The sequence below is a fragment of the Anopheles darlingi genome, chromosome 3 (genome assembly GCF_943734745.1).
Source record: "Anopheles darlingi chromosome 3, idAnoDarlMG_H_01, whole genome shotgun sequence".
In the NCBI taxonomy this organism is placed as follows: domain Eukaryota; kingdom Metazoa; phylum Arthropoda; class Insecta; order Diptera; family Culicidae; genus Anopheles; species Anopheles darlingi.
Genome location: NC_064875.1, coordinates 18,291,467 through 18,306,466, shown reverse-complemented (window position 1 = coordinate 18,306,466; position 15,000 = coordinate 18,291,467). Strand labels below are relative to the sequence as shown.

General features: G+C 47.9%; 2 protein-coding genes across 5 annotated transcripts in view; both read right to left on the bottom strand.

Annotated features, from left to right (window-relative positions):
• The window catches only part of LOC125953389 (receptor-type guanylate cyclase Gyc76C-like), a 60,358-nt gene extending 53,255 nt beyond the window's left edge, over positions 1-7,103 (bottom strand). Inside the window, exon 1 of one of the 3 annotated variants that reach the window (XM_049682934.1) lies at positions 6,911-7,103. The gene's annotated coding sequence lies outside the window, so the exon portion shown is untranslated. Of the gene's footprint in view, positions 1-4,863; positions 4,983-6,910 lie in introns of those variants that run through there. The other 2 variants (XM_049682936.1, XM_049682935.1) reach the window with 2 other exon arrangements.
• A 4,815-nt stretch (positions 7,104-11,918) lies between these two features.
• The window catches only part of LOC125953398 (guanylate cyclase 32E), a 46,459-nt gene continuing 43,377 nt past the window's right edge, over positions 11,919-15,000 (bottom strand). For both annotated transcript variants that reach the window (XM_049682953.1, XM_049682954.1), the window contains 4 exons: positions 14,593-14,877; positions 14,281-14,527; positions 12,609-13,932; positions 11,919-12,539 (listed from right to left, as the gene is read on the bottom strand). In XM_049682953.1, coding sequence (XP_049538910.1) covers positions 12,332-12,539; positions 12,609-13,932; positions 14,281-14,527; positions 14,593-14,877 — 2,064 coding nt within the window. In that variant the 3' untranslated portion in view covers positions 11,919-12,331. The remainder of the gene's footprint in view (positions 12,540-12,608; positions 13,933-14,280; positions 14,528-14,592; positions 14,878-15,000) is intronic.

Here is a 15,000-nt window from a genome sequence, read left to right as displayed (position 1 = left end):
AAATCGGTGGCAGAAACCGACGAAAAGGAACAAAATGTTGTGCTACCGGACTCGGAACCTACGCCATTGGACGCCTGGAGTTTCCAACCTTGAGACGGCATGCGAGGAGATGCTTCCTTGCCAATTCCGTTCGCCAATGTTGCGTCGCAAATAGACACCACACCAATAGACCAGACGGGTTCGTAAATAAATCATTTAGACTGCGGGACAGACCAAACGATCCTATAGTTCGAAAATTTATTCTACCAGGCGCCTCCATTGTGCAGTAATGCGGTGGGGATGGGGGGTGGTGTTGTGGAAGGCAATTATCTCGTGGTCTACCGTAGCCGGTGACGGACAACAAACAAAATACCAACAACCATTAACACACATTGTAGCACTAGCCAGACCCTTTCTTCATTTAAGATCCATTTGAGGACCGGCTTCTCCAATGATGCTACTGCTCTGCTGCCCACTACCGGCGAGTAGGTCGTAAAAGGCCCGCTTGCAATGTAGCTATTCTTCCGACGGGTTTAAAGCGTCCACTGGCCACTGGTTGTAACTTTAAGAAAGAGACAGCGAGAGAGAGAGACGCACAGACCGCAGTACAAACTATTTTAGTTTACGACAACAACACAGAACTGCTAAAAAAACAATTTTCTGTTTATTATCTGCCCAGAGAATGTGAAATGAGTTAGGGATTCTTTTTAATTGAATTCGTACTTCCTGGAATCCATTGCACTGCTGTACACTAACGAATGTACCATCCGTAACCGTATAATCGATGGAACAATTCGTGTTGCTGTATGTGTTCCCTCGGTATCCGCTCAGTGTGGGATACGGTATTACTTTTTTGTCCTCAACAGAATATAAACTAACCGGGCATATTGGCATTCGAATTGGACTCTAAATTGCCTGGAAACATCCCCTTTTTTCATTATCATACATGTGGGCAGTGCGTTCATTCATTTCCATCACCATTATCGTAAATTGCGTATACTCATTGAATGCCCGGCTATTGAACACGGAGCATTGGAGCACCGTCGTGCTACAGGTGCGTTAAGTGCCTCTCCCTCGCAGTCATCCTACGGTGCGGTGCTGGTTGACAACACGGAGTGATGGAACAATGTTTCAAAACCGTTTTTGTCTGCGATTTACAGTGACACGCGGTGCTACGGTACTCAAACGGCAACCGTGTTTGCAACGCTACTGATAACAAGCCGGCTTAAGGAAAGTAGAGCTTTTGAGCAAGATGTCTATTTTTAGTCTCTTTTTGATTAGTACTGCTTATCGTCATCGTCTAGCGTCGAATCATTAGCACGTGCACGTGTAAGCAAAACTATCACAAACTACAATGTTTGGCATTCATACTTCTACTTTGGACTGATCACGTTCCCCTTGGACGATCATGAATTACAAGTTCCTGTTCTTAACCTTCAGTTCTTTCGGACACATTCCTTCCGGCTAGAAGTGACGTAAATGACGTAGCGAACGAGAAAGATCGCGGCCATGCCGTGCGTTTGCGTCAGATGAGCTTTGTCATGGTGACGAACAGCGGGAAAAGCCCAGCTATTTTCGTGATGGTCACGTTCAGCCCTGTTCGACCTACCCAAAAAGGTAAATACAGTGAGAGAGAGAGAACAAGATGACGCGGTACGATGACAATTGTGCGGAAACCCATGTACCGTTTACTTGCTTGTAAGTGGAACGTAAGTAAAACTGAATTGGAATCTGTAGGATGGGAGGAAAATATTGGAAAGATGTTTGCATACAGAATGTAGCGCTGCCTAGAGATAGCAGCCTCCAGTGGCGCCATCCAGGCAATATCGAACGAAAGCAATCATGGAAGCAATCGATAACGGGTAGTTTACCCTTCAAGTGCGTTTTTGACGAAATGTACTACGACAAAATTCATATTACCAGTGATCTCATCGACCGTGCAAACCAAGTTATATACAAAACGAAAAACCAGATGCACGGTGGAAGAGAAAAAAAAACCCCCGCGAAAACCTCATTTCCGGATAAGCAATCGAAGACGATGGAACATGGCAAAGAAGATGAGGATGCCAATCGCGCACTCCAGTGTGCGCTGGTGTGTAAATCCCTGCCCCTCCATTGCTTCATCTTGAAATTCCACTACACCGGGAGCTACTTCGAGAGTCAGCTTCCGGTGCATGCACGCACTTCCGATCGCACTGGAGCACTGATGGTGGGTGCAAGACCCCGCACAACTCATCCTTCATTTGGGACGAAGGCAGATAAACAAGGCACTCGCTTCGACTCGCCTCGTCCAGATATGCGCCAACGCTACTGAACCGTAAGGAGTGATCCGAGACCAGCGTATCAACGTACCATGGGCGAGCACAATCTCCCCGACCAGCAACTCACGGCAAGTGAACGAGCTGGAGGATTTTGAGGAGTAAACAGAATGCACCATTATTGAGGCGCATCGATAACAATGCACACTTCGCAACAATCGATTGCAACAAGCCATGATGATGCGGGTACGGGATAATATTCCTTAATTCAGAGGATACCAGAAGATGCAATGTACCGTGTCATGGTCACGCTGAACGTGATTCGAAAGACCACAAAATGAACAATTCCTGGAAATGAACACCAAAAAACACTAACACATCTCAGGGTTTCAGGGTTGCAGGGAATGAACAAACAAAACCCGTTGACCAAACCGACTAATCATCGGACGAAGCAGCAGAGGAGCAGCCAATGTCGTATGCACAGAGACGCAGGGCAAAGAGTGTCACTGCTAGCGGGGTGCGCTGCATCAGCTGATAAGACCGCTCCCGCTAACGACCGCATCACGTTGCAGAAAGCGCAGAAACCGACTGGCAAAACAGACAGCATCAATCTCTCACTCCCATCGTCGGTGGCAAGGCAAACCCCCCGTCCCCCCGTCCCGGCACACTTGTCGATGCCGCTTTCATCACTTTCCACTCCGAAACCTACGGCGCTACGGCGTCCTGGGTAACGCAATTAGATTTGCTCGAGAAGTTGCGATTCAAGTCACGGGCACCAAGGCACTTCGCCGCTGACACGATTGTGACACGTTTGGGTTTGGGAAGGTTGCCGGGGGAATGGATGCCGGAAGAGCGCCAACCGACGAAAGGGGGGAAGAACTTGGCGCGACGCTTTTCGCAAATTTGGTTTCGCGCGCGCACGAACGATCGATCGATCGATCCACTCGATCGAGCAGGGAGAAGAAGGAAAGCAACAAGCGAACCCCTGCAAACGCGTGGAACCACTTGTTGCCGTCGTTGGTCGACGACGACGTGTTGTGTTCGGACGTTCGCTGGCGTTCATCAAACACCGTACCGACCAACAATCAGCACTCGAGGCGGAAGACCGGGTTGGCTGCCGAGATTGGAATCAAATGTCACGGAGCGCGTTGCGGTGGATGGCAATCAGGATGGGGGACGGTGCCCGTGACATCGGCACACTGAATTGGAGGCGTCCAGTATGGTTCGAAGCTATTATGTTTTGCCTGCTATCGTAATCGCCAATCAATTGCTGCCTTAGGTTTCACATTCATTCCAATGCTGTGGAATTAACCATATCCTTAGCAATTCGTTGTGGACATTTATTTCAATAGGAACGGTCTAGCTGTATTCGGAAGCTACTCAAAATGAAAAATAGAGAAATATTTTTTGTACAAGCTGAGTAAATCATTCATTCGGTTACGTAAAAGATTTAATTCGGTAAAAATAATCATAAATATTCGAAATTCATTTTAGTTAATAATACTGATGATAGTTATTTCAAGAGTGTGACAACTCGCACCGCAATCATACAGATTGCTTTTGGAAGCCACATCATTCTGCCCTTATACAAACAACTCTCCGATTATTCGAGCTGTTCGCTGTTCGTTTTTTTTTGTGGTCCACCGTGAATCAGTCCCGAAGAGATGCTAATTCCAAGAAGCAATATCGCGGTTCTAAAGACCGATTACAGCGCATCCCACTTCGGTTCTACGAATCTGTTTTTTTATGGTTTTAGCCAACTGTACCCGGGCATTGCTTAGAGAGAGCATCGACTACGCCATGTGTTTTTCGCTTAACTTCCAGTGCACGTTTTATTTGATGATTGTTTATTGCCTCTTTTTTGTGCCTCAGTAACATTTACGGCGATTCTACGACCGCTGTGTGGTTAGCATAACTAGGGCCTCATTCGTATTCGTCTACGGTGCCGGTAGCATTGTAGCAGTACTTCCGCGCCGACACGAATTCTCACAATTGAAAATTTTCGGAAATGGTCGACTTCTCACTGGCGCGGTAAATATGCCGAATAGACGGTACCGTTTGGCTGAACGGCTTTCATCTTTACTTCAATCATATTGAATCTACTAATACCTGAATGGGACATACAATATTGGCGAAGACTAAGAGTTTGGAATGATGCTTCGTCCACCTTCCCTCAAAATTAAAACTCCCCTCGGTAAACACCGTCCTTCTATGAAGCAGTGTGGCGCAGATTACCGTCTACCTCTGCCCCTTCCCGGGGGTACCAACCTTCCAACCAATCCCCGGCGATCGTACGATCATACGATCATGTGCAAAAGATCAACAAAAACCTTTTCATTTTAAAGAACTTTTTTTCAACCCTTTCATTATTATGCAATTTTTGAGCATAATAATTTACGACAGAACCATCGACACGATCGTCTAGCGCCACCAGCCGGTGCCAACCTTCCAACCACAGCCGATATGATCGATCGGTTTGTTTGTGTTTTGGAAAGGGCCATACTCCACACTTTGAAAGGTGGCTAACTGATCATCATTTGGTCTAGAATTTCGCTTCAATGGCTGTGTGTCTGTTCGAGGGAATCGGAATCGATCGGGACCGTTCGAGTGCGTGTGCGTTACTCACCATTAATAATCCGCCGTTGTGTTGTTGATAATTGTGCGTGCACGATGATCCCCGCATACGTTTTTCGCGTTTCGCGAGGTTCGCAGAACTTGTTGCTGCTGTTCCTGCTGTTAGAGGGGGGGGGGGGGGGGGGGGTAGGGACCGGGATTCACCGAGCGACCGAGAAGATCGAGTGTCTCTCGATCAGCTTCTCGTAACTGCACACACACACACGCACACAAGTACAGGGCACAATCAGCAGGCGGCGCGATTGCAGTACGCAGTCGATCGCGGTGTGATGCTGGCAACGAGCGACGACGATCGTCGACCGCGGATCTGTTCGGAGCAGGTTCAACGCACACAACCACAACGGGCGAAACCCCTTCTCTTCCCCTTCCCTTGCCTTTCTTTTGCCCTTTCGCCTCTCTCTCTCTCTCTCTCTTTCTCCTTCTCTCTATACCTCTCCTGTTCTCTCTTTGTTTTCGCTTTGTTTCGGGTGATCGCTGCTTGCCGCACCACTACGAAGCAGCATCCACACAACACACGTCACCAACACGCAACACACTCGCCAGGCCACCAGCCCCGGCCGAGGCTCGATCTCGATCGCGCGTTCTTGTTCGCCCGCCTCTTCTCCTCTTCGCCTGCTGCTGTTGCTGTTGCTCTCTTTATCTCTTGCCTTACACACACCCACCGCCTCTCCTCTTCGCGTGGCGCGCGCTATCAACAACAATAACATAACCACCAGCAGCAGCAGCAGCAACAGCGATCGTGTTCTCGCTCACGCACTCACCCTTTCTTCGCTCGCCCCGTCTCGCTCGTTCCGTCGCGTTCTTCTTGCGGTTCTATCATCCGTTCTCGGACTGCTTTGATGCTGGGTACGCTACGCTGGCTGGCTGGCTGGCGGGCTGGAATCGTTTGCATGTACGCGAGTGAGCCTTCTCTGCGTTCTCGTCGCGTTTTTGTCTTTCTCCTCTTTCGATCCCTTCCCTTCCTACCGCCATTCCTCTCGATCTTAGGCTGCTACTGCTGCTGCTGCTGCGGATCTGGCATTGATTTTGGTTCTTCCCGTTTTGTGGGACAGTTTTGAGGGGTTGACAATGCTGCTGACATCTAGTTGCAGTCCGGGGGCGGCAAACTCTGATAATATGTTGCATCTCTCGCTTCCTTATCTACACGACTGTCTTCGGTTTTCGGTGGCCTGCTGCTGGAATGGGCACAACCTCTGTGCACAATACCCTGAGTATCCCTGTGATCACCACCGTTTCCACGCAGCAGCACGTCAGCATCGAGATCGAGAAAAACAAAACCCCCCCCGCAGTCCAACCACCGCCACACCGAAACGTACACACGGACGCACGCACGCACGCTCGTACAGACACTCGCAATTGCAGCACACTTTGTTGATCGCGAAAGAGGCGAGAGCAAAAGGAAAACACTAACCGCGACACGCGCAGCAACGGCGACGGCGGAGGCCGCGGCCACGGTAACGCACGTAAGCCGTTCAATCAATGCTCATTATGCTTACCACCAACGTCTTTGACCTGACCCCTTCCTTCCATCACCAGCCGCAGCAGCAACAGCAGCGGCACCGCCACGCAACCCACTTTACGGTCGCGGAATCGTAATTTGCAAAGATGACTTGAACGCACCAGCGGCCAGCGACCGCGCGATCGTTCGATCGCCAGCCAGCGGGACAAACACGGTGTTTGTTAGCACATTTCGAAACTGCCCTCGAAAGAACCACGATCGCGACCGAGAGAACCTACGTTGGTCCTCCGTCAAGCATAGATCATCGCTGCCAACCAGCGACTGCTGATCGTCAACAGCTGATCCTTTCTACATGCGACCACCGGTAGCTGGAACCGGAAGTGCCGGAACTTCCACCCTTCCAGACAGACATGCGACAAAACGTTACTGCAAAATAGGCGAATAAGTTCCGAAGGACAGGCGCCTGATCCTTAATTCACCGTTCCACAGTTTAACGCCAACCGACAAAATCGCGCTTCGAATAGAACACAATCTATACAACTACAATTTATCTAATCACTTTCACACGAGCCTGGATTACCTTTTCCCATATTTCACGCCGAAGTATCACTTAACCCCCGAGGAGTAAAAAGGGCTTTGTCGGAGACCAATGAGGACAATTTCAAACACCTGGACGGACAACACGAGATATAAAATTACTAGTTTTTACGTTAAAAACAATCTGCGGTAGGAGTAGATCTCCGGGGAGCGCGAAACGTGAGGACCTCCGTCTTCAACCGTGGTCGTTTGAAAAATGTTGTGGTGGTGGTGGTCGTGGTGGGAATGTGCGCGAACGTGCGTGGTGAACAATTAGCTACAGTATGGGACAGAAAAAGAATGTACAAAACAACCGTAAATCATGTTTAGCCAGTTTTTGTGATAACATCATCTAGGTTCTTGTGCCCACGAACACTAATGAGTAGTTCAAGATTTTTACATAAATGATCCGAAAGTTGTATATTTTTTTGCACCATACTGTGAGTGGTGAAAAAGGCCAACTGTTGCGCTCATCTGCTGATACCGGTTAAAGTCGAATTCAGTTTAAAGTGCACTTCAATTTCTCTGGGCACGTTCCGCATGTGTTTTCTATACTTTTGGAGTTTATTAAAAGTGCTACCCAATTTGGGTCTTTTATTCTATTCCATGGGACTTTGAAATGCGATATGTTCAATCATGTTTTTTCTTTTGATGTTTGTCTTCAATCATTCTACGATTGTTCGTCCTTCCTCTGTTATCTTCAACTTCTTTCCAAGTACCACAAAAAACGGGTAAATTTTATGTATACAAATCAAAAAAGGATTTGGTGGAACAACCGTGCTCCTCGTTAGTTTTTTTTCATACGTATGCATGTCTTTCCTGGAACTGAAAAGCCATCTAGATTATTTTTTCCGTGTTTTTCACATTATACTACCACGTGATCGTGTGGCTACTAGTCGAATGTATTTTTGAACGAAAATAACCACATCAAACTGTACCATTTAGCTCTCGTCAACAACAGAAGATCCTATCTCAGTGAGAAAACCACTACGTCCTGCTCCACGTCGTAGCACAGCGTCCAACTGGTAATTATGAGTCCTTCTAGAAAAGCAGTCCAACCGCAGCACTCCACCAGATATGGCATTTGCTAATTCCATTAAATTTGCAATAACATCAAACAAACGTCTCTAACTGTTTCGTATTTGTGTCCGGCATATTCTACGTCCGTTGCGGTACGGATTCCTTCCTCCGATAGTCCCCAATGGGATGATCGCGGTTGTTGCCATGCAACTCTCCCGGCAACTGCTAATCCGGATGGCAAACTTCGCGGCCTAATGGTTTGTTTTAAGTGCCTCGCCAAACTTAGCGCGATTTGGGTCCACCACGGGATTCACCGATGGATTTTCCGTTGTTTTTAGTGTTGTTGCTGAAAAAATCCGCTGAATTCCCCGCCACTTGGAACTTTAAAGAATGGTCTGCGCTAATTAATCCGCTGCTCGTGCCTGTTGATCTAAGCGTGTTTCAGCGCGGATATATCGAACACGAACTTGACCGTTGGGGTACGCAGCAGTTTGGGTGGAAGTAGAATCTGATTCCATTCTGGCTGACAAATATCTTTTTACGCTTTCGGTTATTTACTTTTTGGATTGGAACTTTTTAGTGAAAAACGAATCTGCGTATCGAGGATGTAGTATCTACGATTCTTTTTATGCATTATATATATATTTGTCAGAATACTTCGATACAAATACCAGAAAGAAAATACCCTTCCCATCGATGGCATAGCCACATTGTCTAGGCAGCATTTTGAAACGCTGGTATCAATGGTGAATCTGCATAAATCCTTTCTTAAAACACTTCCTACGCACGATGGTTATCGAAACGTAAGGAAATGGTTGTCGTTATGTTTGACTTTGCAAAAGCAAGGCTCACATCTTTCCATTATTGATGGTGTGCTGCCAAAACTATAACTCAAGCGTATTCTTCTTCTAATGAATTAAAAAAAAAAAAACCTGAATTGATATGTGGAATTCTTTTGCGTTTTCTGTTTCGCTGGAATCCAAACTAAACATAAGCCACTCAACATAAAAAAAATGTAAGGAAAATTTAAATTTCTATCTGGTTCATATACTTCCATAGAATTTATACACTCCTGGATCAGGTACTAAATGGTTTCTCTACGACCCCAACTCATTGCGCTCTGTTTCTCCCTTATGTGATTCTCGTATTTATGCTCACAGCATCCCGCCGCACGCCGGCATAATGGTCCCAGTTCGTTATACTAACACATTATTGTTCACCTTCATCCTGTTCCTGCTGTTGCCGCTGCTACTGGCCGTCACTTGTTGCACAGCTTCACGGTTGCTCAATTTTCTCGCTTCCCTTTTTGCACAGACTACTGCTGGTGCAGCTATCCAGGTTCTCGCATCTCGTCCAGATCCATGTGGCAGCAGCGGTGCGCCAAACCGGCCAATCGTCCGGCTCCAGCAGCTCATGAATTATCACATTAACGAGTTATTACGGAATGTCTCGTAAAATTATCGGCTTCACTGGATCGACCCCGTCGTCGTCTTCGCCCGTGGTCGGCGTTGTCACCGTCGTTGCAAAGAAGGAAATAAACCTGAATCGCTTTCCACTTGTTGGCCTCGGTTCAACCGGCAGTAGCAAACATTCTTAGCGCGGGGAGGTAAGCAGCAGTGGCGGCAGCAGCAGCACCACCACCACCAGCCCCCGAGTACGCACTAGCAATACAATGTCGAGCACGCACGGAATGTGTGAAGATCGGGATGATTGAGGAAGACAAAAGGAATGGACGGAAAGAAGAAGGAAAACCTTCCCTTTGAAGAAGAGGTACTGTGGGAACTGTAGCCCGCGACCTGGGCGCTGTGACATCTTGGTACGCAGTGGGCGGACGGCCGCAACCGGTTGATCGGTCAATAAAGATAGTAGCACGGTCTTCGGAGGCGCGAGAGTGGTGTTAATCGATGCGGTTCACCGATAAGCATGTCGGTTGTCGTCGTAGACGTTTCGGTGTGAACTATTGCTCGGTAACATTGATGATTGCGCCATCACGTCACGGTCTTTTTCAGCTAGTTTATGTTCTTGATCAAGCGACAGCGCTTTTGCTGCTTCATATTGTCCCTCAAATGCACTCATAGACACAATAAAAAAACCTAAAAATAGACCCTTCGTGCGATAGCGAGGAAATATGTTGCAACTAAGACAAGATATTGTTAAACAACCTTGCCTTGATTAGTGTTGGGAATCATTATCTTGAATGAAAAGAATATCTAATCCATGCACAATGGTGTTTCGAGAATTTTGCAAACAGTTTGCCTGCAAAATTAGTTGCAAGCAGAACAACGCAATCTGCATCGAGAACCCGAAAACCGTTCCAAAAATTCACGACAACTACGCTACGAAAGTAGAGCTTCTACTTTCTTCCAGGCTGATAAAGATGCCGATTCGCGTCGATTTTTATGTTTTTGCTTCTTATTTTTGGCTCATTTTGGTTTTTGCTTCAAATTATTGTTCGCGTTCCTCCTCCAGACTCCGGCATCGTCCAACCTACCCGCCTGATTAATAGGCGCGTGGTTGCACGAACTCCTCCCGTCGTCATTGCACTCTACCGGGAGCATCATCCCGCAACCGCACTATCAAACCGCCGATGGTTGCTTACCGCAAAATGTGCCACAAATGGCGGCACGGAAACTCCTCGTTTTATGCCAAGCTAGAGCGGGCGGTCAGCGGGTTTAAAATTAAATTTTGCGATTACGAAAATTCCAGGAAACGATTCCCGATTCCGGGCCGGCCTATCAGCTTTGTCTGGCTGCCCGTCGGTGGCTATTTTGTGCGAACAACACAAGATGACGACGAGATCCTCCGACGTCATCGGTCGGTTCCGTTTCGCTTGTGCCATTTTGGGATTGATTGTGACTGCCCGGATGGCTTTTCTTCTTTGCCGGCATTCTTCTTGCAAAGGTTGCTCATTATATTTTTAATCTTGATTTATTAGACAAATTTAACCTCTAGTCGTATGTATCAGCTGACCAGTTGGCGCTTCAGCGCACACACACAAGAGATCCGGAATCCGGTAAGGTTTTCCAGTTCGTACCGGTTAGTGGAGCGTTTATAATTATTCCGAAAGAGGAGTCCGGTTCACATTAGATGGAATACCGATTGTTTGTTAAAACTATGCGAAGGGCTTTCTAGCAGGGACCTACGTGTGCCTGGAAGTGGCTAAATGAATCGTTTCATTGTGCATTTATGTAGATAGAAGTATTACCTCTGACTGGAAATAGGATTCCTCGCTCTTGTGATGCAGCAACCACTCTTCAGTGCGTAGATCTCAATCGAATGTAGGAAAATCTTTCGCATGATGGACATAGCTGTAATCGCATTCGGTTGAACGAATTAAAAGGCAGAGTAACACACAGTTTTTTTGAGATGCTAGATCCAAAACACCTTTTTCCGGTGGGTACTACCAGGAGGAGGAGTAACAACAGGAACTAGGCTTGATAAATTGTAGTTTATCTAAGGGAACAAGTAAGATATTCACATATTGCTTAGAACAACTGAATTAACTCAGGGCCCAAACATAAACCGATAAAAATAAGTAAATGGGCAACCTTCCCATAGACCTTTTTTAAAAAGTAGTTTTTAGCCGGACTAAATTCGAAGCGAGCTTAAAACCTTGCTGCTAAACGTTTATCTGTGTGCGTGAGCTCGTGAAAGCACGCGCAAGGTGGCTAAAGCTTTTCTGAGAAACTTTGGAGCTTTTCCGAGTAACTTTTGAGCTTTTCTGAGTAAATCCGGGAATAGCGGGAAAATCGGGAAAATTACTGTCCAAAAACGACGCAGCAATGATGGAGAGAAGCATGTTTTTTGTGGACATACAAAAGGATTCGTTTATTATTTATTGGTATTAGGTCATTTATTTATTATTTATAAGCGCAATTCATTGTTAGCTTTTGGAATACTTTAGGGTATTTTGAGGCCCAATAAATAAATACGAAGGTATTCTGTTTCAAAATGGTTTTATTTCACAATGATGTCACGAAATACGGTTACAGCGAGTTCTAGCAACGGTGATAGACGATTTGGGTAAGTAGTTTTGCGCTGCTCTGGCATCTTTTCCCTCCTTGCACCCACTCTTTACGTCACGCTTTCACACAATTACACACAGACGTGTGTCTGTGTCATACACACGAGCCTTCTTCATATCGTGTGACCGCGGTCGACTTCCTTATCCTCCTCTTCCTATCCTGTTTATATCACCTTTGCGTATACCGCACTAAGCACACAGATAGACACTGAGGACATGACTAGATATCGGTATGTGGCCGCGCAGCTGAATGTCGATCCAATTTCGAGAGCTCGACAATCCGGATCAACTCAGCAATCCTTACTTAACTTAACGAATACTTTGCGGCCCGGCTCCCTCTTCTGCCACATTCCCTGACTATTTGCTAGGTTGCCAGGAGTGCTAAGTGGCGATACTACTGTTCAGCAATGGCGTCGTAACCGTTGGGCAGTTCGTTAGCACGTAGGCCGGCTCGGCGAGGCTCGTCTGTCCGAGTTGATCGATGCAAGGACAGGAGGCAGTGATGTCTTCGGTTGCATCGGAAATACTGTAATCCGATCGTCGAATACTACTGTCCGAGATGACTTCCATCAACGCATCATCGCTGTACCTGCCAATAATAGAGTAAAGAGAGTAAATGATAGGCATGATACAAGTTCAGAATCACACCGTGGCTTACCTATGATACCGATGTTGCTCCAGCATAGCACCACTGGCGAACCGCAACCGCTTCGGTGACTCCAGACTAGACGAACGTGGCAATGAACCACGTGGTAGCGCACCGAATGCCATCGAGCGTGTCTTGAGCGAACTGCGCACACCCGGCACATTGGTAGCACTCTTTAGCATACCGAGATACTTGTTCAGTGCTCTGGAACCGCGCCGCTCTGTACGTTCCCTGGTACGCCGGGACCGTGCTTCCGGATCCTCACCCACCAACCAGAATGTCCGCTGCTCACCCTTCCCCTTCATCGGCACCAGTCCACGATCGGCGAACTGGTAACCACCGAGCGAATCGAGGATCTCTTTGGTCTGCAGACTACAGTGGATCTTAAGCGGTTGCCCGGTCGATTCCATCCGTGAAGCCGTATTGACCGTATCACCGAACAGACAATACCGAGGCATCTTCAACCCAACCACCCCTGCACAGACCGGCCCGGAGTGTATCCCGATTCGCAGATACAACCGATCGTTTGGTCGATGCCGTATCTTAAACTCAGCCACCGCCTCCAGCAACTGCAGCGACATTGACGCAATCTCGGCCGCATGTATCAACCCATTCCGGATCGGTAGTCCCGATACCACCATGTACGCGTCCCCGATCGTCTCCACCTTGTACACGTCGTAGTGACCGATGATCGAGTCGAAGCAGGTGTACAGATCGTTCAGAAAGTCCACCACCTGCAGTGGCGTACTTTCGGCCGACATCGACGTAAAGCCGACGATGTCACTGAAGTAGATCGTCACGAGATCGTAGCTCTCGGCTTCAACCTTATGGCCCCGCTTCAGCTGTTCCGCCACCGGCCGTGGTAGCATCTCAAGGAGAAGGGCATCCGTTTTCTTCTTCTCCTCCTGCAGCTGATCGGTACGCTCGTCCACCAGCTGCTCCAGATTGTTCGCGTACTTCTCCATCATGGCCATCATGTTGTCGAAGATGTTCGGTCGCATACCCTTGCGCAGTACCCGCAGTTTGTTGCGGATCGCCTTAAAGTCCGGACGGTCTTCGGGCCGCTCAGCCCAACATTCGCGCAAACACTCGCGCACACAATCGAAGGAGGTTTCGAGCGGTTGAATGGCCGGTCGGAACGGGGTGTTTGGGTCCAGTGGGTTCAGTACCCGCTTCAGACACTCCATCGGTGTGCATTCGATCTCCCCGAATGGGCCACGGCGCGTGAAGATCTCGTACAGGACGATACCGAACGAGTAGACGTCACCCTTGGGTGTGCCCGGTACCGTTGCCGTGGATCCCGCTCGCAGTAGCTCCGGTGCCCGGTACAGCAGTTCTGAGATGACGAAAGAAAGAGAGAAAGGAATGTGAAGGGTGTGAATCTGAGATGTTTCTTGTGCACTAACAGTGCACCGGACAATCACATAATGCTCTCATCAGGTCGCATACAATGGCTGATCGGTAAACAATGGCTACTCTGTTTGGACATTCCTAATTGCAGAGTGGATTGAAGCAATCCACTACCAAGCTGGCCATCTTTGTTTGTTTATAAAACTTGAAAATGAAACGCAAACATCTCACAAATCAAGCTCAAAATAGCCTTTGATTCGGAGAACAATCGCTTCTGTCTTCTTCGACACCTCAATTGCTACGAGTCTGGATCGTCGTTACTCTCGCAACTCACTTTGGCATGTTTCCTCCAGTTTCTCCTTCTCGTCCGGTACCTCCTCCGAACCCTGCTTGAACGCGAACAGACCGAAATCGCTCAGTTTCACCACCCAACGTGAATCGATCAGACAGTTGGCGGTACGGAGGGCACCGTGGAAGCGGAGCGGTGACTCGTGCAGGTAGATCATGCCACGCAGAATGTCCGCCACCATCGAGGCGGTAAACATGTTGTCCAGCTTGACGTCCTCGTTTTCCAGTACATCCTAAAAGGAACATGCGTTAGTAAGGTACAGCGCTCCATCCACGGTCTGTCGTTATCCTCCATTACCTTCAGACTGCCCCGGTTACAGTAGTCGGTGATAATGCAGATATTGGGCGGCTCGGTACAGGCGCCGATGAAGGCATTCAGATTATCGTGGCGCATGTCACGCAGCAACTTTAGTTCCTTTTTCATCTCACGCGTAATGTCGATGCTCTTCTTCTTCACCTTCTTGATCGCGTACAGCTGGCCCTTGTACAGACCGATCGGTGTGAAGATCGTCGAGTACCGGAAGTCTAGATCGGGGTTGGAGCTGAGACTAACCTGGCTCGTACGGATCAGCGGATGTGTCGTCTATCGTAGTAGAGTGATAAAAGGAATATTTATATCAGAAAATAGGATAACTTAGAGTTAAGGTCAGTTCCCCTACGCCAAAAGGCATAAACACGTTTTTTGCACAAGATACCATGCGCCTCC